The 27,194-nt window shown below is 42.1% G+C and overlaps 1 protein-coding gene and 1 non-coding gene across 2 annotated transcripts; both read left to right on the plus strand.

The window, feature by feature from the left end:
* The first annotated feature begins 13 nt into the window (after positions 1–13).
* On the plus strand, positions 14–10,533 carry LOC113948082 (protein FAM122A-like). Its single transcript, XM_027645388.1, has 10 exons — positions 14–163; positions 474–552; positions 1,766–1,822; positions 2,194–2,237; positions 2,318–2,372; positions 2,601–2,702; positions 3,909–3,997; positions 4,541–4,605; positions 6,942–7,038; positions 8,087–10,533. Exons 1-10 carry the CDS (start codon positions 48–50, stop codon positions 8,235–8,237), a joined length of 855 nt encoding a protein of 284 aa, XP_027501189.1. The 5' UTR covers positions 14–47; the 3' UTR covers positions 8,238–10,533.
* On the plus strand, positions 7,862–8,006 carry LOC113948156. The gene has a single exon (XR_003528018.1). It is a non-coding gene; the product is annotated as a small nucleolar RNA U109 (small nucleolar RNA).
* Positions 10,534–27,194: the final 16,661 nt, after the last annotated feature.

Below are 27,194 nucleotides of genomic sequence, written 5' to 3' on the forward strand. Positions count from 1 at the left end.
GGCGGTGAATGGGCGGAGCGGGAGGAGCCGGAGCCGCCGCCGCCGCGATGGCTCAGGAGAAGATGGAGCTGGACCTGGAACTGCCGCCCGGGAGCGCCGCGGGCCCGGGCGACGGCGGCGGCCTGAGGAGGTCGAACAGCGCCCCGCTGATCCACGGGCTCAGGTGAGGGGCCCGGGGGGCTCCGGGGAGGAGCCCGGACGGGCTGAGCGAGCCCCAGGCCCCGCCGCGGGCCTTCGGCAGGCCTGGCGCTCCCCGAGCGGCCTCCGGGACGTGCCCCCTGTTCCTCGGGCACAGCGTGCCCCCCCGGCCCCCCCGGCTCGGTGAAGATGCTCCCCCGGTAGCAGCGGTGCTCTTCTTCAAAGAAGAGCCTGTTTTCAGGCCGCAGCGCGTGTCACGGCGCAGCGGAGCTGTAAGCAAAGCGCACCTCGGGAGAGTTCTGCTCACCAAACTTTTGGTTTTTTCCCCCCTGCAGTGACAACTCGCAGGTGTTCCAGCCTTACGTGTTGCGGACTCGCAGGAACAGCACAACAGTTATGAGCCGCCATGGAATGGTGAGGAATCTTAAGCATGTCACGCTTGCACACAACAAGGAGTAATCGGAGTAGAGAAATGAAGTTGAACTTGATCATTTGCACTGTGCATCCTGACGAGCTTCCAGGCTGCAGAATAAGCATTTTTTCACCTGTAACTGCAACTGCAATGAAATAATACTGGTGTGTTAACTGTGTCCACCCAGGAAGACAACAATAGCTGAAGCTACGTGTGATTCCCAGTATTAAGTACAGTCTTTAGGTTAGTTTAGACCTGTCTGTGGGTTAGAAGAGAAAACTGTTTTCACAGTTAAAAGTCTTGAAAGGGTGTTTGTTGTGAAAATGGAAGAAAGAGTCACAGTTTTTCACTGACCTGCTTGTGTGATATGGTGCTCATTTTTTTTTTTTGCAAAGGCTGAACACTAGATCTCAGAAAATCATTTAAAGAAGAGTAATTTATTTCTCAACTCAATGATCTCTATGTACTTTTCACTGAAATTTTTCTGTCTCATCTAAGGGTAATGAAGATTAATATTGCTTTTCTCAAAACCTGTAGAACTTAAAGTCCCCAAATAAGTTTTTTCTATGCCTTCTATTCAGAAAAGATGAGATGGGATTCAGAATCTTCTACTGTGAGATTTCTTTAAAATAAGAATCCAGAATTTTGGAGCTCAGACTGGTAGATGTGGCAATGGACACATGGATGTCCAGAGTGGGAACTGTTGGCCCATTTGTATGTGATGGAGTCAGAGTTCCAGAGAAGTTAGATGCATAAAATGGCAGAAGCAAAGCTTTAGGGAGTGTTGTTCAAGACTGAGCTGAAACACTGAGGTTTCTCTTTTATAACAGAGAGCTGGGTGAGAAAGGTTCTACAGGGGTTTGTCATCTTACTCTGGGCAGTGAGGAATTGTGTAAAGATCATAGTTTCATTTGTAGTATCTCACTTGTTTGAGTGGCATCTGTAGCTATTTGTGTACTTGGGATGTTGAGCAGTATCTGCCTGCAAGTCAGTTCTGTGCTGCTTGTTGAGTGATACAAGGAATTTGTAAGTGGTAAAACAAGTCTTTTCTCTTGAAGGTCAGTGTTTGCTTTTTGCAACATTGTTTGAGTCATCCACAGGTAGTTGTACAGCTCATTTTTAACTCACTAAGACTGTAGTTAATGGTAAATACTATATATGCAAGCAGTTGAAGTGTGATTTAATCATTGTGGCTGTCACTTTTTCTTTTTCCAGTTCTTGTCATCATCTCCTATTCGTATTCCTAGCAGCCGACTTCATCAGATCAGAAGGGTAAGTTTTTATCTGTGTATCTAGTAACAGAATGAAAAGTACTATATAATATTGAAATACTTATATAGTGGGAGTTTCTTTCCTATCGAGTTTGTCAAGTACTAAAGAAAACTGTGTATTTTTCAAGACTTCATTTCAACAAGGGAAGTGTCCTTGCAAGGCTTATTGTTACGCTTAAACTACCTTGCATTTTTGAAGTGTTTCATTTAAGAGAAGCATTGAGCTGGACTGGTGGCAGTCTTGTCTTTCTGTAGTGGTCCTACTGTTCATATCTCAATTGTGATGGCAAATCACTGAATCACAAGTGTTATTTCAAGTGCCTGTGATGAATCAAATGTTATGGGGAAACTTAGGACATTTATTTCCTGCAGGAGGAAGGAGTGGATTTAATGAACAGAGAAGCAGCACATGAAAGGTGAGTGTTATTGAAAGAAGGTGATAAAATAGCCAGAGTTATCCTTTTTGTAGCTACTGATGGGGTTTTTTGTATTCTAGGGAAGTGCAAACAGCAATGCAGATAAGCCAGTCATGGGAGGAAAGCTTGAGCCTGGTAATCTCTTTATAGATGTTTCCTATTTAATTCTGCTTTCACACTTAACTGATGAATTTAAGGGAAAGAGAGGAATTAACTGTGAAAATAATTTAAGAAGAATTTAAGCTCATCTGCTTTAGCTATTTTTTGTGCATTTGACCCAATGACTTTCCATTACAAGGTTGTGCCTTGGATTTCAAGGTGATATCCTGTGCTGGTGTTAAATCTGAAACCTTGTGTTCACAGAGCGACAATGACTTGGACAAGTCTGAGAAATCTTTTTCCCCAAAGAGAATAGACTTCATTCCAGTTTCACCTGCACCTTCACCTACAAGAGGAATAGGGAAGGTAGGACGAGTGAAATAACCAAACTGAAACAATATTTCAGAACTCCAGACCAAGCTGAACTGTGAAGATTTGTAACTTCACAAACTGTTTCATAGTTTAAAAAAACCCAAACAGCCAAGTAAGCACCAAAAACCCCAAACCCACATTTTATTGGTTTCTAAGAATCAGATGGTGACCCATCTTGGACCTTGCAGAGTTTAGTCAGGGAAACACTGGATGTTTTCAGTTACTGCAGTTTGTGCAGCGTTTGGATGGGTTGGAGTTCTAGGGGAGCTGGAAGAGGTCATGGCAGTAATCATGGACATGATCTTTAGCTGCAGAAGTGGGGGGACGTTGGGGAAGAAGTACCAAAATTGGAATGTGTCATCATGTACAGTAAGAGTAGGCAAAGACTGCAAATCTGTGTGGTGGTAGGGATGAAAATGTGTCCCTCAGTTATGGAAAGGAAAGCACAAACACACTCTGAAGGAGGACTCAGGTGTGCTGAACGTGCACCAAAAACTGATGGCAGATGCTGGAGAAAGAGGTAGCACAGAGAAACTGGTATTTATGTTTGAAGATGACCTTATTTTCACTCCCTTTTGTGGTTCTGCTTTTGTACTGCAGTATTTTCCTGCAGGCCCCTACCAGTGTTGCTGCATGGAGCAGCCACATACTCGTGGTGGGTAAATGTGTTCCTGGGATAATGCTGATGCTGGCAGCTGGTCCTGGGCCTTTGGAATCAGCTGTAAAGCAGTAGTAGATAACTTGACAGAAGGATTTTTGTGTTGAGCTGTGAGCAGTCGTAGGCTAAACTCAGATTAGCTGCAGAGCCACAGAGCTAAATATCCTGTTCTACTCCGGAATATTGTCAGTTTGCAGACCAGATGTACTTTGAGTAATTTCTACTTGTTTAACAAGCCCCTTGAAAGGGGTAAGTCCTGACTGCTGTACTGCTGCTTCTAAATGTGACAAAGAACAGAAACAACATCTATTTCAAGTTCACGTTTCTTGTGGGTTTCAGTTTTAGGTTAATCTGAGCAGAATTGCACAAACCGTTATGTTTTTGCAAGTTAAGTTTTAAATATTTCCAAGGCTGTGTTTGATCATCTCTGCCTAGTTCAGTTGCTAGCTTTTCTTTGAGTGGGCCTTGGAGGGTGGGGTGGAACATTTGAGTGTTTTGAAGGAAATTCTCAGGTGTGTTAATGTGCCTTTTTTTTTCTGCAGCAATGTTTTTCACCATCATTGCAAATGTTTGTGAGCAGCAATGGGTTACCTCCAAGTCCTATTCCCAGTCCAACAAGGCGATTCTGCAAGTAAGTGACATGTGCAAGTAACAGGTGTATGTTGGGCTAGAATTGGAATTTAAGCCAAAGATTAATTAAAGCTGATGTTAAGGCATTAAAAGAGACTATAGTTTTACAGGAACCAAAGCATTGCCACGTAAAAATGCTCTGAAAGTTCAACCTTTACCAGTGGTAACTTTATGTAGGTGCTCTTATAGAGCTTGTGTCAGCTTTAAACTGCACTTGGTAAATTGTGGGGAAGTACTTCAAATTGACTTCAATAACTTTGTCAGCAGATAGATTTTATATAAATAATGCACATAATTTATAAATGGATAGAAATGAAAACGCAATGCACAAAGGGAAGGAGAAAACCCTGAAAAACTTACTGCAACTTTTTATGGCAGTAATCTGCTCTAATAGGCAGCATTTATTTGTTATCTATGTATTTAGATGCCCTAAAAATTCTGAGTTGTGCAGGAATAGTTTTGAAGATTCCTTCATATGCTGTGGTTGTGTTGGTTTGATGTGACTTGGAACCTTTATTGGCCTGACTTAGTGTGCTCTCTCTAGCAGGAGGAGTCAAAGTCCAATCAACTGTATCAGGCCTAGTGTTCTTGGCCCTATTAAAAGGAAAGGTATGTGTATTTACCTCATCAGATGTTTTAATATGGATGTAGTTTTGCAGCTGGACATTTTTATGTTTATGCAGTAACATTTTTATGTTACTTTGTAAATATAACACACTTGTATCCACGGTGAACTGGAATTTGCTAGTTATAACTTAAAAATACAATGTAAAGTAGCTAGTCTAAAAAGCAGGAATGAAAAACTTTAAAAGCAGCTACTGCTTGAAAGAGGCAAAGTTTATTATGCATCAAATGAAACATTATGAATGTTTGTAAGCCCTGACATTCCTACAAGTACCACTGAACAGTGCACACCCTTCAGATCATCTTAGGAATGTTGCTTATCATGCAGGATCTTCTAAACTTAGTACTGAATGTTTGTTTTCACCCTGAAAGTTCAGAAGGTGAATGTTTAGAGAAGTGGAGTAGATCAGTGCTCTTTTCTCCTGAAGGGGGAAAACTGTTCTTTCCTGGAAGTATTCCATGTTAAGGATATTCAAATTACATCCCAGGGCAAGTCTCCATAGTAGAACTGTAAGAGTGAGGTATTTACAGGTGAGCCACTAGCTATGCTTAACCTTTTAACTTGGGCATTTTTAACCATGCCAAAAGCATGTCCTTTTATTGTACAAGACTTATATTTAGCCTTTGAGAAAAGTTACTGTTTATTGTTTGGCTTTTTTTTTTTTTTTTCAGCACTGCTTGTCCTGTCAGATTAAAGAATGTTGTCTGATTCGTATTGACTTGACAGGAGAGAGAGACAAGTTTTCTCATAGATGCCAATTCTATCTTGGCTGTTACTTTCTGTGAATTTTAGAGGCATTTAAATGGAACAAAAATTTATTAAGCTCAATGATCAATAAGGGGTAGATATTCATACCTATGCTTTACCCAGCTTGTAAAAGCAATGTGGGTAAAAACAGGCTTTCCTCACCCAATCCATGTGCTCCTGTGGAGCATCTTTTACAAAGTGAAGGTACGAGTTCACCTCTTTTTATTTGGAATATCAAGGAATTTTCAAAATGTTAACCTAATTTTAAAACATCTAACCCATTTAAATGAACTTACTTTCTTTCCTAAACACATGATCCTGTTGTCTGAATTTTGGCAGTGGCTTTATTGTTCATATTGTACAGACGTGACATGGTAACAAAGGGACACCACTATATGGGGGAGAAAGCAAACCATGTGTTGAACATTTCACTGCTTTAGGGAGTTAATACTGGTAGACTGTGCAATGTGTTGTAGCAGTGCAGATTGGCCTTTGTGAAATTTCAAGGGGCAAAAGTGTTACATAAGTTGGTGGTTTAATAATTTTTGTGTAAGACCAAGTATTTTGTAAATGTTTTTTGCCCATTCTGCATGCTGGAAGCTGTTACTCCTTACCTTCAAAGAAGGGCATGTATCCCTGTGGGCTAAAGGAAATAAGGAATCTGGAAGGGTTATAAGTCTTTTAGCAGTATAATTTTGTTGCAGAATGTCTTAATAGCTTCTGGTTTGCTGTAATGCTTAATCTCTCTCAGGTTTTTAAACTGATGCTACAACTACTGCAGAGTGTAGGTGAAAAGACAAAAATCTATTATGGTTTCATGGTTTTGCTGTCAAACTAAAAATGAACATATACTGTAGCTGAGAGAGTTTTCTTTTTTTTTTTAAGCTTGTTATTTGCAAGTTCATGATATTTTCAAATGTCTGTTGTATAGCAACTATTAATGAACCAGGTCATTCTCAGGGCAGGTTATACTCAACAGATTATATGAATTCTCCCCATCATATTTAATCTTTTAATGTCAGGAAATGGTTACAGGTACAAAGACAGTCTGGTCACTGATGAGTAAGTGGAAATGCTTCCACATGACAGATTTATTCTATTCAGCTTTCCTGTAAAAGTGTACACATGCATCAGAGTTTGTTCTGCAACAGAGGGTGAAACTGAACCAAGCTGGCACTGTTATTTTCACAATTACTAAGAATTTTAATCTCCATATTTTGGTTTATGTCAGTTACCTCATCTCAGCTGTGTACTTAAAATTAAGTCACAGTAATTAATTTGCTTTAGCTTATTTTGTCTGCAGTACAAATAGTGAGTTTTATGTATTTAAGATCATTGTAGCCCCTCAGATACTGCTGAAGGATTAGTTAAATGAAGGATAGACTGGATGGTTAAACAGCAGCATCTAATTAATGTCTTACTCAAGTGTTTGGTTGGCTGAATTGGAGAATTTATGTTACAAATGCAACCTTGGAATATTGTGGGACAAACCTCTCTTTCACAGCAGACAAATACAAAAAGGATGTTCCAGAGTCTCAAATCTGAGTTTGATTGTTTGCACTGTTTTCCTTAGGTGAAATGGAAACTGAAAGTCAGCCAAAGAGACTTTTCCAAGGAACAACCAACATGCTTTCTCCAGATGTTACACATCTGACAGATCTCAGTTCATGGTAAAATATTTCATGTGCCCTGAAATGCCAAAACAGGGAATGTTCATTTATCATAAGCTCTCCCTTTTTTTTTTTTCTCCAGGAAAAAAGTGCTTTGTGTGTAGCTTGTGCATGTGTATTACTGGGAACTGTTCCTGTGGGAGTGTAGTGTGACAATGGTCCTGCTCTTTGTATTAATTTTTTGAGCAGACTTTAGCCTAGATTTAGTACATCAAAACTTTTATACTGGATATAATTGTTACAAATCCCCGTTGATTCATCAGCAAAGTTACTTTACTTCCTCATGTCAGTATGTTGTAGGTACTGGTCATGCAATGTCTGTGGTACTTTCCTGAATGCTTAGAAAATGTGTGTGAGTACTTAATAGTTTTTGTCCCTACATTCATGGTTCTGAGTTACTTTCATCTTTCGTTACTATGATCATGAAAAGCTAAGTTCTTTTTTTTTGTGTGGAGTCAGATGCTAAGTATTCAAAAATGTGAACTGTATTACTGTAATTTCAGTTTACCTACAGACTTGAAACTGCCTAGGTTTTTTTTCACGTTGCTTCCCTCTAAATTGCAAAAGCATCAATTTATGTGCCTTCTGGGATCTTGTATCAGGACTTCAGAACCCAAACACAGGAATTCCTTACTGACAAAGGAAAAATAGGTCTCCGTCTTGCTTTGAGTAGTGCAATGTTAAAGAGCATACTGGTTAATTAATGGCATCTTTGCTGCAATGCTGATTATTATTATTCCTTTCCTGTAAGCTTTTAAGGTTTTAAGCTCATTAGTTTTCACCTCTTTTCTATGTCTGATTAAAAACAGCTTTGTAATTTATTTTGCATGTTAAAAAAAAAAAATTAATTCTGCTCCTCATTCCCATGAGGAGCAGGAATGTGTATAACATGCTACAGAAAACAAGGAGTTTTCAGGGCTGCCAGTCTTGCAGTAAAGACTGAGTGGTAGTATAGGTCTCCTACATGTTCTGTCCAGGGGGAAAGCACGTTAACTTTGTGCAGTCTCATCATACCTGTGTACTAAATAACCTTTTTCTCTTTCTCTAGCTTGTCTTCAGATATCCTTGATGGGAGTAGCAGCAGTGTTGGCTCTTCCTCTGATTCCCTGACTAAAGGCAGCATAACCACCGAGTCTCCAGTCACATGCTCCAACTCCTGCTCTTCCTTCATACTGATGGATGACTTCTCACCCAAGTGACTTAACCAAGTCCTGAGTCAGTGTCTGGCAGTGCTGTCCCCTCGCTGTACACTTGTACAGAGAAACGAACTGATCCTTGAACCATTAATATGAGGTTTATTAAAAGGAAAAAATTGTTGTTACTGTAATCCTTGGCTACTTTCCAGTGATTTTTTTTTTTTATTTATCCATTTAATGGACATTGTAGACCATATTAATGTCTGGTTTTGCGAATTTATTTTTTAAACAAGATGTCTGCTGATATTATACTAACTTTTGCTTTCAGGAACTTGCATACACTTTTTGATTCCAGGAATAGGTATCTACCTATTAGTGTTGCAATTTTTAGGAAAGTACTTCTATCATTATCGTGGTCACTATGTCTAGGGAAATAACTTGGTTTGGAAGGATTTGAAAATACTAATTTATTCTCTGGCACTTCTACTATTGAGAAAAATTATTCTTGCCTTTTTTTTTTTTCTGTCACTAGCCTCAAATTCCTTTATGGAAGGGAGAAAAAATATTTTATTTTCTTAGTGCTGCTAGTCATTTTTATTACAGAACACCACATTGGGTGTGGAAATGTCACTCTATTACATTAGAATAAAAACCCCACAACAAAATAGCTAACGACTGTCACTTCTGCCATTGGTGAAGAAATAATACTACTCTACAAACATGATTAAATTAGCTGCATAGTTCTCTCCCCTGATCATTTATCCTACAGATTGTATGAAATAAGTTCAATATTCAGTAAGATTTGGCCAAGGAAAATTAATCCACGCCTCGACTGAAGACATGCAGTGCAGATAACTAAGTTAATTAAACTACTGTGTAGGAGAACCATGTATGGCACCATCGATGTCTCCTGTGGCATTGAGGTCATAAGTATTTTTGTGCCTTAGGGGACATTGTTACAAAATTATGGAATGTAAACCAAGAGGGGTGGGTGGGGAAAGTCCTTTGTGTACAGCTTGTTTATAGAGTGCTTACCCTTATCCTGCTGTGGATGCTGCTTTCCTTAGTGTTCCTCCCCGAGGCGTGCGAGGTGCTGTGGGCAGGCCAGCTCTGGTGAGGGAGCAGCCCAGGGGACACCCCTTGCAGCTGCTCTGAACAGAGTTTGTCCCTTTGTTGGTCACGAGCAGGGCAAACAGCTCAGCCAACACTCAATCCCTAAGGAAAGACTTTGGATTGGATACGAGCTCTGCAAATTGCTTGGTGAAGGAGCTCTATCTGAGCTATGAGTAGTCTTGATACAGTACCTTGGTCAGTCTGAGGTAGGAATAGATATTTTACTTTTTAAAGACTATAACGGGGCAAAATAAATCCGTTTGTAATCTACTGTGTTATGCTATTTATTATTTATAACTCTGTAAAAAGTCTGTGGTGATGAATTATAGTATTTTTTTATGATTGAATAAGTTTTTTATGTTCAGTAATTGCTGGCTGGTTTGTATTTAATACGCAACATTGTCTGCCAGAATCATAAGCTTCCATTTTTGAATGTTTGTAACATAAATGCTTTTGTTACCTTAAAAGTACAACTTGTGATCTTTCTGAAAGAAAATAGCACTGAATTTAAAGTAAGATTATGTGCTTCAGAAGTGAGCACAACCTCTGGCAATACTGTCTGCCTAGAAGGGGAGGGGAGAACCATAGTTTTTTCTGAAGAAGCTGTTGGGTATCCAGAAGACATGTACATACCAGATTATTTTTAAAAGTGTGTCCTTTAAATTGTAAGAAGTACCAGAATGGGCCAACAGTGGCACTATTATTTGTATTACCATTTTCACCTGTGGAGCATTAGTTCCCCACTTCAAATAAATGTGCATATTGTAAAATATTGTCCATTGGTGCCATTTTTAAATGAGCTCTACAGTATTGAATGTTAATTTTGTTTGTATATGCACAGTGCTATTTCTTGAATTTTCGATGTCTTAAATCGCTTAATTATTTTTTTATTCATGCCTGTGTCTTCTCTGCCTTCTTGATGCTGAAAGAAGGCTCCTTTTCCATTGCAAAATATTGATAAACAGTCTGTGATAAAATCCAAGCCGTTACCTGTGCCCCAGTTTCCTTATTATACCTTGCTTTTACTGCTGCCATGATTTAGAAATCTAAACAAGGGGTGGCAGGAGGGGGAAATCTATTGCATGCTTTCTTAAACCTGAGAAGAGCATAGCTATTGCTTATTTTTGGCTGATTTACCTGTACAACTGATGTATTCCAGATTTGTTTGTTAGTGGAGAGTCTCATCCGAGTGCTGGCCTCTGTAAACATTCGAATGTACGCTGCATAAAGCAAACGCACAAACAGTCACTCTTGTTACAGCAGTTTTTTGTAGTGTTCTGGCTGTTCTGCACTCTTGGAATGTCTTATGAAAGACATTGCTCTTTTATAAAATATATACTTAATGCACACACTCGCTGTGTCTGTGGTTTCAGGATGAATGTTGCAGTGTAATAGGCCCCAGGCAGGCCCAGGTTCTCTTTCACACTTGCAGCTGTAACAACACTTGTTCATTTTGAAACTCAAGTTTCCTAATATGCTGGTTATTGATACTTGCACTCAACTGCACGTGAGTTGCTGCTGCTCAAGGATCGACCAATATCGCAGTGTAAAGGCTGCACAGCATCCTCTGACTAAAACTGACTGAAAGCTGCATTTCTGGATTTTTTGACTGCCTTGTCTGATATCAGGTTGGGAAGAAGGCCAGCTGGTGCTGGTAGTCAGCTTTTATGTATAACTATTGACACTTAACTACTGGGTTTTATGTCTTCACCAGACTTATTTCTTCTGAATTGCCATGATGATTGTCTGAGAATTCCTGTCTGTCTTCCACTTCCCTTTTTTATTATGAGGAAGCATTGGTGCATATCTATCTATTGCTGAGAATCACCAGTGATGAGTTACCTTTAATGCTGTAATTGTTGAGAACAGTTAAAATGCCAGCATAACTAGAGCAGCATTTTAGATGGGCTATTTTTAATATGTTAATTAGCACAATATTACGACCTTGGTCTTTGTATGGCTCATTGATTAGCACTGCCTTTAGCTCATACCCAGAGCACGCTGAATCCTCATTTTGTGGGCTTAAAATGCTGGAAGGATTTTACCAATGCTTTAGAAAAATGTGTGTGTCAGCTGTGGAACTCTGTATGTTTTGATAATATCAAGTGTTCTGCATCAGGAAATGGATCATAGTGTGCATGTTTCATTCTCCTTCATTGAATTTCAAATTGGGGATCATGGGCCCAAAGGCCTACATTTAAGGGGCTGTTTTTCTGACTGTATGTGATTAAATACTTTCTCCTACAATGAAAGTAATTAAACTGTCAGTGGGTGAGGATGTAAATCTGAGTCCTGGAGACTTTATTGGAAAACTCATTCTTGAAAGGCACAAGGAACTCTATACTGTATAAAAACACTGAAGTGGGATTTCTTTTTTTAAGTCATGATAAAAATAGAGAACTCATTTTAACAACTCAAAATGCTAAAAATATTTTAAATGTAAGGCTTCGGCTGGGCACATTTCTCCAGGCAGATTCATGTTGGGGGCTGTCTGCAGAGGTGAACTTGAGCAGGCTTAGGGAGATTTGGAACTCTGTTCTGATGCACAAACACAGTAGACTGACCTTGGGAAATTATTTTTTGTAAATATTCATGTTCTTATCTGTAGACCCTGCTAATACATTGTGTGACAACAAAGATGAGAACTTGTTTTTCCTGGAGGAATTTCATCTGCATATAATTTTCCTGATAAGTTCATAATAAAAAAGCTTTGCATTAACATGGGTTCAAATATTTCATGAAGTCAGAGGCCTGTTGCATTTGTTTTTTTGGAAAGGGACTTTACCCACCATTCAGTATTTCAGTCTCTCTTTAGATCTGTTGAGTAATTCTTAGCAAATTTGCTGTAAGATGGATTGCTGAGAAGAGTGTAGTAACTGGCTCCTTTGACTATAAAGATTTTAGCCCTGATTTAAGCTTATCCAGCTAATTTTTAAATGAAAAATGTGTTTTTTCAGACGACTGAGGCTTTTCACGAGGTTCTGCATTGTTCAGACTTAGAGGAAAAGGCTCCTTGTGGGCAAGTCTTTGCTTAATCCACTCCCAAAAGAGTGAGCGAGCTAAGCTTGCCCATCAGAATTAGAGTAGCAGTTGTTTCAGCTGGTTTTGGGGAAGGCAGGGAGTCAGTGGCTGGGTTTCCTTAAGGGATGGTTATCTAATTCACAACAAGGACCTTTGTCCTCAGGCTAAAATAAAAAGTAGATGTCATTTTAGGGCAAGTCTGTTTTCTGAGGGAGCAATTATGCTGCAGAGCTGGTTTAAGCATGATAGTTGGGGTTTGCTTCCTGCTGTGCATGAAGAGCCTTCATGTAAGCAGAATGTAGGGACCCCATAAATGCAAACGCACACCACTGCCACTGTAAGTGTCCCCAAATGGCACTCTGTGGAAATACCTTGTTTCAGTCCAAACCATTTTGCATTCAAACTGCTTTTTATTACTTGCTTTTAGATGCTAAAGCCCTTTGGTTTGAGGCTTGCCCCTGAGCAGCATGCCAGGGCCAAAATTTTCTTTTTAAATCTGCAGTTTGGTTTGTTGTTGTTGCATAATAAAGTTTGGAAATGGGAAGTAGGTAGGTTCTTGCTATTAATGAAGAATGCATGTTAGCTTGGGTGATCACAAAAGAGTGAGGGGTTTCAACAAAATAAGACCTGAAAACACAGAACAAAGATACCTGTTTTAATGAATGAATTTGGCTGGTCTGACTTTTTTTTAAATGCAGGCAATAGTCTTTTGAACGTATCAGTAGTTAAGAATAACAAAATCCAATACACTTCCACCTCCAAACACCTCTCCTTACTGTAAAGTAAGAATTTGTTACTGAAAGCCCACAAGTTTTGTTCATCTAGTTTTGTTCATCTCTAACAAATTGGGCCAGGCCTCTCTCAGTCTCTGAATAAGTTTGCAATAACAGTTGCCTGTGATTCAAGAGACCAGTTAGTGACACCAGGCTGACAAGCAGTTCCTGTCTGCCCAAAAAGCATCATCTTACACTGTACAGTATTTCTAATACCTTTAGTCTCCCTTAACTTATTTCTGAGGGCAATGAGATTTTTTACCTTTTTTACAAACACAATTATTATTTGCTGTTAATTACCATAGTTTGACTGTCTTACTAAACAGCTGCGGTAAAATTCCTGATGGACTTTTGCATATCTCTCATTTTGGGGTATAACAGAGTTTGAGGTTTTTGATTATTTTTCAGATAATGCAATGTGTGTTCTCTGGAAGAATTCTCCACTGTGTTTCCCTTCTGAAAGGCATTTGGATACAGTTTATGCAGAAGTAACTCCTATTTAACAACACTAGTCAAATGAATCTTGGAGACAATGACATGAGGCTGTTTTTTTCAGAAGCTGACTGGCTTAACCCTTGCATTACCTAAAGAAAACTGCATTGTGCCACAGTCTCCACCACTTCTGAGCTTTCGCCAAAGCTGAGTATGTTGGCAGAAGCTCCCAGCTATTTGTGTTGGGACAGTTTATAATGCAGATTATGAAAACCCTATTGTGCTGGAACAAAAATATTTTCCTTGCCCCAAATAATTTGCAATTTAAATTTGTCATGAGAACTGTAATGGTTTATCAGTGCAATGCGTGGTCAACAATTTTTTCAGTATGCAAAAGTTACAGTCTCTACTAGGCAGATAGGAAACAGGTAGTATCAAAAACTATGGGCCCAAGTAGAATAAAGAATGTAATGGAAGTTAACTAGTCCAGAATATAAATATAAATGTTGAATCTGGCCTCTGACAATGTTCTACAAGCCCCTAAAATTTTGGAAAATTCAGCTACTGCCATGAACTTAACAGCTCACCCTCAACCCTAGCTGTCAACACTTCCCTACTTATGACCAGAACCTCCAAAAATTTAGAAGAAAAATAAATCTGAAAGGGGGAGCTAGAATAAGAATGCCTCTGTGCCTATGATGTATGAGTACTGGTTTGAAAAATGATACAGAGAGCAAAGTACAGTGAGTTGGGACAAATGTGCTTTAAATAAGAGTTGAGGATGTGCTACAGAGAGTACGTGTAACATCTTGTTCGTGTGCAAGAACAGACTGTGAAAGAAACAGCTTTGTGTGGGAGAAGTGACATCAAAGGGCCTGAAAAAACTAGTGCTGTAATAGGAAACATTTGCCTTTTGAGGACTCATTGCTGCTGGTCACTTCTTTTTTTTCTTGTTTTCTTCTCCTGTATTAAAACTCAGCAATATGAGGAAGGAGAGGCAGCATAGGCAGGGTGGGCCAGATGGGCAACAAGGAGGGGTACAGAGGGCTCACTGAATTTGTGTGGGCCTTCACAGCCTCCCTCCTGCCCCCTTCACATGGAGTTTGCATCAGCCCTGAAGTCTGTAATTGTGTTTGTTGGACAACCAAAGCAAGGCTGGAAGCTCAGCTTCTTGTCTTCATCAGCAAAGTTAGTGCACTGGATCGTCAGCTCTTGTCAAACGCGTCCTAGACATGTGGGTGAAACTCTTCATGGGGGCAGAGCGGGAATGAGAGAGGAATTAAGGGTATAGGAGTGGGGCAAAGATGCCCCAAAAGCTCTGGGCACTGTGAGAGACCATGAGGGACCTGGTGGGACAAGGGGCTGTAGATAAAGCACGATAACTGAGCAGGAGGAGGAACATCACCCAGCAGGAAGGAGATGGTATGGCAGGAGGCTGGGGGACACACTTGGTGTGGAGAAAGTGATGGTTTTTCTGCAAAGTGCCCTGGTTACTCTTGTTGCCAGCAAAAGGCTCACAGTTGTGGTACAGCCGAATGAAGGCAGCAAGCCACTCCACAGCCACATCCTACAACCCGCACCTGTCAGGGTGGTTGTTTTTGAGGAGTAGTTGAAGCTTTTTGGCCTTACTTTGCATTAGCAACAACAAACATCGTGCATATAGGACTTACAGCGAGCATCAGTGCCAGCATGCACAGCACAGCCCTGACTGTGCCGGGAACTTTGGACCAGCTGTGGGAAGTTCATGGGGATCTGGATGGCCACGGGATGGCGTATCGTGGCTTGCAAAGCACAGGACGGGTTTAGTGAGCAGTGGTAATACTGCCTGAAGCGCATCTGAACTGAACTCACCCTGCAGCTTCTGTTACCAGAAACTTCTAGTGTTTTCTTTCTTTTCACTCACAACGCAACCTCTTCCTTTCAGAGTCAACACTAACTTCCCAGAGTGAGGGTTTGGATTTCTTTGTGCTATTAAACATAAAACTGATTTTGAAAAAGGCAGATGGTCTTTGGTTCTAAGGACAACACAATCCTCTGCTAGAGGAGAGTTGTATCAAATTTACTGACAACCTGAAATGAATGAATAGACCCTGCTCACAGCGAGAGAGCTTTCCTAGGATTGCATTGGCTGTTTTCCCAGCCCCATGAAGCATCTCAGGAGCCTGCTGTGGCACATTTCGTTTGGGTTTAGTGGATTGCAGTGCACAGACTGTTTTTTTCCCCAATTGCTGATGCTGCAGTGTTCCCATCAGACCGCACATGGGAAGCATCCTTCTGTTATTTCTCTGCGTGGGCACACACAGAACTGCATCTTGGAGAATTTTCAGTGGCTTCAGCTTTGTAACCTGCAGTCACAGGGAACATTTGCCTGCATGGAGAGCATCCAGCAGTGGAGATGTGCTCTGGTGCCGTGTCCAGGTGAGCGCTCAGGTAAGGCTGCCTGGAACATGTCTTGGGATCTCTGCTGCTTTTGACACAGATTGGATTATCTGCTGAAAACCAAGATGTAAAATAGGCAAGCACCAGGCTCAGGGTGTGTGCAGGGGAGATGCTACAGGGTCACAGGGTGGGCTGGGATGGTCCAACCCAGCCTGGCAAGGAGCTGGGGGAAGGTGGAGGAGCCTCATGGTCTTCCCAAAGAGCTTTGAGATCCCTCCATGACAAGTGCTGTGCAAGGGCTGAGTAGTGTCAGCACTGCTGTTGCTGGGAATTCTGGTTTGGCCCCCGGATCAGTGACTGGCCTTGTTATGCCTGTGCTGCACGTAGTTTTGACTGGAGTTGGGAGCGGTTTCTCTGCTCTTTCATAGTTTGCCTTCTCCTTCGCACGTCTCCAGCAGGAAGTGCAGATTCAGCAGGCATTGTATGCCTCAGCAGCCTGCCAGCTGCCTTGCTGAAGCTAATTCACAATTCAAGTCACTCCTGATAAGTTTGCAAACAATGTGCAGTGATTTCTGAGCTAGATAGCAGCTGAGCTGAACTCCTCCGCTTCCAGCCTGTCAGTTGGATAAAGCTCTGCATTTACTTTGTGAAGCCCATGGGTCAAACATGGTCTTAATATTTCATGTTTCTGTGATGTTTCATAAAATTCTTACTTGTTTAGGAGCAACTTGGAGTGTCATCATTATTATTAAAACTCTCAAATGAGTGTGTGGAGGGACAGAGAGGGCATATGGTTAGTGTTGGTTAAATATGAGCTAGAAATTGAACCCAGAACTTCTGACTTGCACTTTAGTTCTTTGATCAGTGGATAATTCTGTTGCCCCCTTTATAACACACTGGAATAGCCTGGGAATAACTCCAGTGAAAACAAGAGCAGCATTTTTTTCTTCAGCTAACTTCATGTGGCAGCCACTGGAAGCTGCTCTGAGGAACTGGCCCAGAGGAAGCGACTCTGCACTTGTGGCTCATCAGCCCTGGCAGGAAACAGCAGCTCAAAGTTAGAAGGAACTTACTTAAAAGCTAATGAGTGAGTGGTGCAGCAAACACTGTAAGAGAACATGGCTCACTAGGCAGCAGGGGAGCTTGTCTTGGTCCTTATTCCACTTGCTTTCTGCTTGTTCACATCTATTTAACCAGAGAGATGCCAAGGTGATGATGTATTAGATAAGGATTTGTAGGTGAGCCTGTGCCCCCTCCTGATCTGAGCACAGCTCTCTCTGGAAGATGGGGTTGGTACAGAAAACACACTATTTAATCTTACTGTTTTTATGTAATTAATTCCTCATGACTCTGTATCTCAACTTGGCAGATACTGTTTTTTTCAGATGTGTGTAAAGTCAGTAGTGACAAGTGTAGCAGCTTAGAACTGCAGGGTTTGACCATTCTGTGCAAAAATTGGTACAGTACAGTGGCAGAAGTAGGAATATGTATTGCTGCTGTCAGATGACAGCAGGGTTTTGTTCCTAGGTAAGCTTGGGGAAGCTCACCGTGGTGCACTTTCCAAAGGGCATGAGGGCACATCACAGGCAGACTTACATTTTGAAGTATATTTGTCACTGTGCCATTAGTTGGGTCTTTACTTTTTTTTTTACTCCTCCTTCAGTATTGGATTTGAAAATTCAAGTTGGAGAAATGTGAAAGCAATTGGGCCTAATCCATTCCTGTTGTTACTCCTTTTGTTTTCACTGGAGTTACTCCAAGGCTGAATTCAGCATATGATGAACAACTTGTTCTCCAAAGTTGGAACTTAGGGGAGAAGGTTTTAGGGATGATCACGCAACTCTGAGGCTCCTTCTCAAACAGCTGAAGCTCCCATAAGAGGGACAATATATGGTGAGTTCAGGTTATTGAATTCAGTGCAACATTCTAGTAATAAGCCCTCTAGTCATAATAAGACATTATTATCCATTAGAACAATTGCTTGAATGAAACCCAACTGCTAGCTTGCTTAGATTAGATGGAAAAATCCTATCTGATCTCATTTACCATTCAGCTGCACAGATACCAACCATGACCAAACACAAACGGTTCTGATCCTGCTCCTTTTCCTCTCAGCTTCTCTGGAATCAGCCCCTCCAAGGGTTGCCACTCATGAAATGTTGCCTGTTTTTCATGTATTGACCATCTCAGCTGCAGACCCGGGAAGTCTCCAAAGAGGCTACAAGCCCTGGTTCTGTCTTGGTGAGATGGAAAAAGGAGAGTTCTGAAAGCTGTGGAAAAGCTGATTGTTACCAGCTGAAGACTAGGTGCTGTTCATTTGGGTTTGGTTTTTTTGGGGGTTTTGTTTTGCAGGAGGGGAATATTGCAGTTAAGAACTAAGATGAAACTCTTTACAAATCTGCTAGAATGAACCAGTCCTCACTGCTGGTTAATTCCTCCTGTGTTCCTGTGAGCTGTTGGAGGGGTCATGGCAGAGGCAAGATCCCCATGGTAAAATTAAGCTTTTCTTTCTTGGAGAAATAACCATTACTGTCTCTCTGGCTCACTCCATTACATTTACTTTCTAAACAACTTAGATCACAAAGGGCTCCAGGAGGGGTGCAGAGCTTGCAAAGAAAAGGCCTGGATGACTTTCTCCATTTAAGAGAGTGTTGTGAAAGTTGTGCTTCCTGCCCTTGCCCAGAGAAAAGGATTTATAACAGATGCTCCTGCAGCCGTCGCTGTGTGTGATTTGGAGGGTGGAGGATGCACCAAGCTCGCCGTGCTTGGGAGGCCAGAGCAGCTTTCTGCTGAACAACACGAGTCCTGTCTGACTAATGGAAAATCCCTGTTCCAGAGCCCAGCTGACACAGAGACCGGAGATCCCCTTCTTGCCTGAGCTCTGACTTGTTGGGGCACATCTCCTCAGCAGCTTTGCTCAGGCAGTTCCCTGTGCCACAGCCATGGTATGTCCTTGGTCTCGCTGAGGTTGAGCTCTTCTCTGTTCCCTTTGGATTTCACCTTCCTCCTCCACTTTGCTCCTGCTCTGGGGGGAATGCTGGCTGCTCTCCCTGCTGCTCCTTCTTCTGGAGCCCATTTTCAGTGATACAAGCTGCAGTTTGTGCCCCCACAGCCTTGACTACCAAGGATGGTACAGAACATGCTAAGAATAGAAACAGCACTGCAGGAAGGGGCATTTATAGTCTTTATTACGCCTAATTGGCTTCAGCACCTCAGCTGAAGCACAAGGTAGAATACTTTCTTCAGCAGTTATATACTTAGTAAGCAGCAAGGAAGAACACTTCACTTTTAAAATAAAAATAAAGCAACTTTCAATCTTACTTGTCTTGACTTACTTCTCTCCAGAGCAGAAAATGCACCACTAACAAACTGGTCAGGGTAATGATCAATGAGATAGTTTCACTTTTATCTGAGATTTTAGGGATAAGGCAGAAAATTTGATGTATTCTACACAGTTACTGGCCCCAAGCCTCAGCAGAGCAAACACCAGGTAGCCAAGAAAAACAGAAAGAATAGTTAAAATCTTACAAAGCACAGCATGGAAGGATTATCATGCCAAAGTTTGGCTAAAAATCACAATGCAAAGAGGATCTCTGTCTTCTAGAAACTTCAGCTCCTACTGTTTGTCCTCCATGCTGCTCCAAGACATAATCACTTCCCCAACTTTACTTGGTTGTCCAGAGTGCTGTAATTTGCACCAAAACTTCTGGAAGACTTCAACACTAAACCAAACATGTTATTGCTCAGTTTAAGCATAGGGTAGGAGGGGATGGATTTTCCCTTCTGTGACTGGAGTTCTGCAAAGTGCCCAAACATGTTATGAGTGTATAGATTTGTACAACAGAGTTCAAAGGTGGGATGTGCTCAGCCCCCACTGCAAGGTATTCAAGACTTGCTTTCTCTGAGAGCCCAGCACTAGATAAAACTGTAAACTTGTGCCTCCAGCCCTGCTGCACTCTTATTTTGTCTCCTATTTGGGTCTTTGCTTCACTTCCCTTCAAGGAGTTGGCTCTAGGATTTGGGGCATCTCGTCTTTCACTTTTGAAACTCTCTGTTCCTACGAGCTATTGAGTCACCTGGGAATTGCAGATCCCAAGAGTTTGGAAACTAGAAGATATAAAAAAAATAAAGCCGTCAAAAACTGTATTGTCTTAATTCCCGGAGGAGGTGGGTTGTAGCTCATGTCCTTGAATACTGGGGTTAGGTGTTCAGCCCATTTCTGTTGTAAGATAAAATTTTATTTATTTTGCCCTATCAAGTATTTGCCCAAGGACTTTCTTCTATTCCCAGGTTAGTAGTAATGCCTGTGGAGAAAGGCTAACTGCTTCTTGAAAAACTGTATCAAATCTGAGTGGAGGACACGAATAAGCAGCCTGGTGTGCGGAGCTGGTAGGGGTGTTTTGGGTGACTTATTCCTCCTCAAGTACTCATTCGAGTCAGGCATGAACTTCCCTGAAGCAGGGAATTTTGGGTTCTGGGTTCATCTGTGCGAGCTGAATATCACTTCACAGACGGGCATCCATGCCTCTCCTTGAAAAAAACCACAGTTCAGTCTTGGCTATCAAGGCACCAGAGTTCTTCCTTGACGCTCTCCCATAGCCCCACAAATGCTCCCTGTCCCAGAGAGGTGGACCAGCTGTTTGGGGGCTGTTTGTCAGACATGTCTGCAGAGGCCACTGGACCAGAAAGCATGAAGGGGCACCTCAGGGCCAGGCCCTGGTGAGTGCTGTGGGTTTTATCTTTTTTTTTCCTTTGAATTTTGCTGTAGTGGATGGCCACACTTCAGGACTTTCAAGGGCTGCTTCTCTAATCTCCTCAGAAGGATTACTGCTGCTGGAAATCATGAGGGCTTGGACTAGCTATCAACTTTATCAGGAAAACTTCTTTCCGGCCAAGCTAGTGAGGGCTTTGCTGAGCGGGAATCTTGGGTTGAAGCTGCTCTTCTCATATTTCACAGATGGCCTCAATGAATGATTTACTAGGAGAGTAAAAGATTAGCCAGATTCCTCCAACTTCTTCTCAAGTCATATAAAGCACTGGGGTTTATTGGAGTCTGGGCAGTTCCTAATTCTTTAGCCTTGTTACACTGTTTTACAGTGACTAATTGCCCTGTGCTCCCTTCCCCGGGAATCAGGTGTCTCCCGGTGAGGAATCCACACTCCTTTGCACGAGCCTCCCCTGTGCCCTGGAACAGCCCTGCCAGAGAAGGCTGCTCCAGGTGGGCAGGTACCCAGCGGTCATGAGACGTGGTGTCTCCAGATGTATTTTACTGGAGAGGTTACTGTGATTCTGGGAGAGAGATGGTAAAGGGAATACTTAAAACGTACAATGAGGTGTTCCCCATAAAATTACCAAAAGCTTTGCAGAATCTTCCTGTAGAGAAAGCCATCACTGGAGAGTTCAAGCGAACAGTGGTTTGGGATGGGCAAAAAACCTTCTTGCTTTATTGTTTTAACTAGTCTCCAAGGCTTGGATGAGCTCTTCTGGGGGAAGGGAGATTACCCCATGTTTGCCTGTTACAGAGTTTCTCACATTTTTCTCCTTTACACTTGGCAACCAGAACTCTGTGTCTGTCTCTCTATGGCAATTTTACAGAGTTTGGCTGTTTTAAAAGACTGCAGTACTGATTTAAACATCCAAATTGGAAAAGCAGGGTTTAAAGTGGACCTACTTTTTCCTTTAGAGTGAGACTTGTTAAAGATCTTTGTTAAATTATTTACAAGTGGTCTCACAAGATGAACAGATCTTTGCATTTAATCATTTGCATGACTTCCATTGTGTTTTTCTCCCCTGTCCACTAAATAAAAACAGAATCATAACATCACTAAAGGGCTTGCAGGGAGGGGTGGCCCGTCACTATTGATATATGAAGTTTATATGCCATGAAGTCTAAAGCAAGATCGGCATGTGCTGATCTCATATGAACAGTCTTTGATTTAGAGCTGCCAGAGATGAGAGCTCTGAGGCTCACTGGGGGAATCAACCTCTAGCAGAAATGTCTAAAATATTTGGGGTTTAGCCAAGAGGCTAAAAAAAGGTGGGTTTGTATCTTCCTTTTTCTCTGCTGTGATCTCCTGACATACAACACCAAAAGCTATGTGAGACACAGGGATGAGAAGAAACAGCCCTGACAGTCCCCAAGACATCCAAAGAGGTCAAAGGTCCTCAGTCTGCCCCAGAAGTACAGGTATAATAAAATTTGCTACTTTTCTGATTTTTGCATCACCATTTACACATATAAATTGGGACTGAACCTACTCCCTGGCAGCCCCTTTTGGTTGAACCTGTGCCATAAAGGAGACAGAAGCAGCCCCTGGAGTCCCCTTGATGAAAGCTCCCCCACCACAGTTCTTCAAGGCCAAAGTTTTGCCACAAGCTATAGCAGGGTGAGGGAAGAGCTACAAAAAGTACAAGAACACAAACTCCTGCCTTCTTCTCACTGAAGGTAGAAATAAAACCTGTGTGCATGTTTCCAGGACAGAACAAAACCTACGACCAGTTGTGTCTGGTATAAATGAGCTGTGCATTGGCATCTGTTGTATGTTCAATTTTTCAAGCGTATCAGTCAGCAGAGCAGATCCTGCATCCTTTGGTTTGTGATGACTATGTCCTCCCCAAATCCAACTGGCCTGTAGGAACAGAATATTAACACTAAACATCACTTTAAAAGCAAATGGCATCCTTTGATGTTAAAATATAAAAAAGGACAGCCTGTGTTTATGAGGGCAACACCAGATCTGGGAGGATTAATCACCATGGCAATTTTTGGAGGATATTCAGTCACTCACACAGATTTTATCCACAGACTGCCAGACCAGAAGGATCCCTGGGGCTGCCTGAATGTGATCTTCCATCAGCGACCATCGAAGGTCTTGGAGCCCTGCAAGTCCTCATCAAAGACTAAGCTTCCACTTCTTACTGCCAAGCAGATGGGGCCACTGATGATGGTTTGAAAAGACACAGTCAAAAGATGGAGCAATTAACAGGAAGAATTCAGAGTCATGAGAAAAGACAAATAGTGAATTTCCTTGATTTTTTAATATCACCCTCATTATTTTTGGATGTATGATCATTGTGCCAGATGCACTGAATGGACACCTGGGACCCTAACATCGTACTCTGAAAGGCATCAAGATGTGATTCCAGCCTTTCCTGTGCATCCCACCATGTTTGCATGTTTGGAAGCCAGTGTCAGCAATGGTGGGAGAGCTTTGCAACATGCTGCTGTAAAACATTCCTCTTGCAATGTTGCCTTGCTTTTTATTCTACTCCTCCCCTTGGTCTATTCTTCCTGTTACTGCCAGTGCAACAGTGGATCTGCTCCCACAGAAAGGGCTGCTCTCCATGTGCCTGCCCTCGTCTGTGCACACACTGGGGATACCCTTGTCTAAAGCCAAGTAGGAACTGGAAAAAGTGATAAGCTAAAGGAAATTAAATTGCTAATGAATTTATGAGATTACTTAAAATGTTTATTTCTCACCATTTTGCCACGATAACCCACCTGAGCGTGGCTGGGAGCGCAGCAGCCCCGTCATGAGGACGATTGCTCAGTGGGAGAGACAGGCAGGGGTAAGAAAGGAAACAGCTGTGATCCCTTTTTGGAGAATTTGCTCTTATTCATCCCCTTAGATGTATCCCAGTGTAAAGAAGCTTTCAGATCACTTTCCAAAGTAATTGCTTAATGTGACAGAGGAGAAGCTATTCTGTAATGAAATCATTTCTGTCTTTTCTCTTTATTTTCCTGCTTGGTCATAGAAAGGAAATCTGACTGGTTGTTAATTTCAAAGCATTTGTAGAGGTGATGGCATAATAGATATGAAAGTTCAGAGGACTCTGGCAACTACGAATGTATTAAGGCTTTCAGATGAAAAAATGAAAGCTGCCTGTGAAGGATTCCCATTTGTCATGGAAACCCCAAAATACCCAGGACAGCTGCTTGCCTGGGATCTCTACCTCATATGTAAGGAACCAGAAGTGACATGTGCTCTATTGTACAAAGAGTACAACTCCACAGAGACAGGTAAATCATTCTTTATAAGGGAAAATAATCATATAGAATTAACATTTTATGTAAAAGATGATTTTCAGGGTTTGCTCAGTATTCAGTATAATCAAAAACATGGTTTAAAATACATAAATCATGGTATTTTATATTCTAACACCCTAGTAACCTCCTCTGGAGATGGATTTGGTACTGCTGCAAGCGTGGCTAGATAGCTGGAGGGATCTGGTTTGGCAAGGAGCCCTCCTGTTGTTGTACAAGAGCTGAAAGGTGAAGCAGGTGGCAAAAGTTCCCTGGGAGATGTTGGGTCTGGAGTCTGAACTCCCCTCAAGCCACTCTTTGCTTTACCTCGATCCCCATACCAGATAGTTTGGTGAGGTTTCATTTGAAAATCAGGATGAAAAAAGCCAGTCTGGGACTGAAGGTTCACCAAGCAACTGGAAATTAGGAGAAGCAAACTATGATGCAAAGTTAAAACAAATTTCATGCAAATGGTGAGCTTCTGGAAAATCTCCCCCTGGTTGTCTTGGGATGCTTTTATTTTTCACATGGTATCTTTGCCATGACTTCAAACACAGCATTTGGTTTCAGTGGGACCAGGTTGCTTGGGAGACTGCCACTAAAGGTCTTCCAACACAACAGAGGTACTGCCATGAAGTTCAGGGAGGGGAAATAATCCCCCTGAGCTCCCCATGAGCCTACTTGTTGGTGTATTTTTGGTAATGGCTCTTTTTAGTTCACTCTGTGTCGGGAAATTCTGCACTGAGCTTCCTGCTGTGCCACACTGTGCCAGCATGTCACAATGGCAAAGCATGTCTGCATTGAAGAGTTTATCTAATATTAATTTCTTCAACTTTGGCAGGTCCAAAGATTTCCTCACATCTTTCCTTCTTCTACCCACATTTTGGTTATTGCTTCAAATAACTAAACCAAAAAAGACGGCAAACCTTGTAGAAAAGAGATGACAAAATTATGAAAATAAAATAGCAAGATTAACCTAAATGGGCTCAGTGTGTGCAGATATAGGAAAGTGAAAGAATACTGAAGGAAGCTTTCAATACTTTGCTTCTTTGCCAGGACTCAATCTCCAGACACTAATTTAGCTGTACTAGTAATGCATTTAAGTGTGTTCCTCTGTTAAGCAATATATTCCCTACAGAGCAGCTCTGGAGCAGCTGTTAGCTACAGGCTTTCCACAGGCTGAGGTCTCTGGGTCAGAAATACTCGTATTCCACCAGCACATCCCCCTGAAGTGCTCTGCACATCCATGATCTGTCTTCAGGCAAGGTGAGTCCCAGGTTTCGAAGTGCTGTAGCTCAGCTGGCAGCACAGAGGCTGAGGGCAACTCCAGTGTTTGCTGCTCTGCTGGAAGGAGCCATCGTGTCTGGAGACCCAGAACTGTCCCTTGTCACATCTCAGCTGAAAGTAACGCCAGCTTTGCTGTGAGGAGCTCTGCTTGTGCTGCATACTCCCTGCAAGCAGCATAAGCTGCTGCTCCCACACATTCAAACACTGACACCTTATTATCTTTAAGTTGGTCTTCCTTTTCCAAAGCCTTCAGGCTCACAGAGCACCCACGGCAGGCTGAGACACCGGGGCTGAAGGAGAACAACCTTGACTCTGTTGCTGCTAAAGACAGAGATTATTTCTAATGTAAAAGTTATTGTCTTGGGCAGCCTTCATCTCACCAGTGCACAATTCCAGAATGCTTTAAATTAAGTCTGGAGGCTAAAAGTGTGTTAGTCATTGCCCATACATCTTGGGGGAAGCAGGGCTTTCAAAAGTTATTGTTAGCATTAGGCATCTGGTTTATGTTTGTAATGATTTATTCAACAGTGGGAGACAGGTAAGGAACCATCATGGAAGACAAACTAGAAAAGATCATGTTTTTCAAAGCTCTGAAGCCACTGTTAAATCAAAGTTGTCTGACTTCAAAAGGAGTATATAACTTGATTAGATTCTCTAAACAATGTACAATGTTCACAGAGTTGGCAGCTATTATTAGAGGCAGAGTTGGTAGCACAGTCTGCTCTGGAGGTTCGTGTCCCTTCTAAGTACAAGATCCTGTTCCTATGTCATGACTCTGGCTTTTTTTTTTTTTTTTTTTAATTTCAGCCAAGTGTTTCAACTGCCTGTGAGAGCCAGGGCAGAGAAAAATGCATTATTTTTTCAGCATTAGAATAATTCAGGAAATCCTTTCTTTGGAAAGATCTAATGCTTCCATATTTTGAAGCAGGGACTGAAATCCAATGAGGGAAGATAGGCTTTGTGCTAAAGAGGGTGTGTTGCTATTGCCATAAGGGTCTGACCACAGTTGTTTCAGTTTTATGAGACTCTGAAGAAGTCTAGTTTGTCTCTGTGCATTGGGGTTTTGCAAGGGTTTAGCTAAGATTAGGGAAGAGTCTCTGCTTCTGTCTCCTCATGCTGGTCTCTCACCAGCCTGTGCCAGTGGTGAAATCAGCCTTTCCTGGCAAGGAGTAGCAGGACTTGGGGACGGAGAAGAGGAAGCCCATCCACAGCAGCTCCTGGTATGCTGGAGCAGAGATGGGGACTGGAAGCAGGAGCTGGTGAGACAGGGCAGGTTGGGAAGGATAGGCTGAGGGCTGATGGTTCCATGGCTGTTTGATCCCCTTTCCCAGCCTGATGGGTATTCCCTTCCTCTCCCGACAGAAAAGACACCCACAAGCAATAATCCTCATTCCCTCCAGGCCCAGATTAGGCAAGTAACACACCACTGTTCCCACCCCAAAGAGCAGGAAGCAGGATGTAGGCAAAAACTGCATCTGGAGATCCTCAACTCCAGCTGAACACACGTTCGTTCACTTCACCCACCTTTTGGACAAAAGACACTGTCCTGTGTTGCAGATGATGCACTCAGCAAGCTCAATCTCCACAGTGCCAATCTCAAACTGTTGGACAGGGGCTTTTCAATTTTCCTTCTGTAGCACGGGGCAGATAAATCCTCGTCATTGCTCTGCTTTCTGCCTTGTTCCAGAGCAACCTGCCTTCCTGCTGCAGAGCCATGCTGAAGGGACACACGGGGCTGGGCAGTCAGCTGCCAGAGCAGGCTGGAGATTTCCACTAACTTTTCCTGTGGGATGAAAAACAGGTCTGTGCAACTATAACAGGATTCAGGCATGTATTTACTTCTCTTTTTTTTCCCTTTCTCCAAAACACACCTTGACCCAAGGGATGACCAGCTGGGGTTTACCAGTCTGCTGAGGGAAACATTCAATGATATGTTGCGGATTTGGGGGCAAAACGCTGTTCATGGAGAACTTCCCAGGGCTCTGCTATAAA

This window comes from Corapipo altera, unplaced genomic scaffold, assembly GCF_003945725.1.
Source record: "Corapipo altera isolate COAL_440 unplaced genomic scaffold, ASM394572v1 65, whole genome shotgun sequence".
Lineage (NCBI taxonomy): Eukaryota > Metazoa > Chordata > Aves > Passeriformes > Pipridae > Corapipo > Corapipo altera.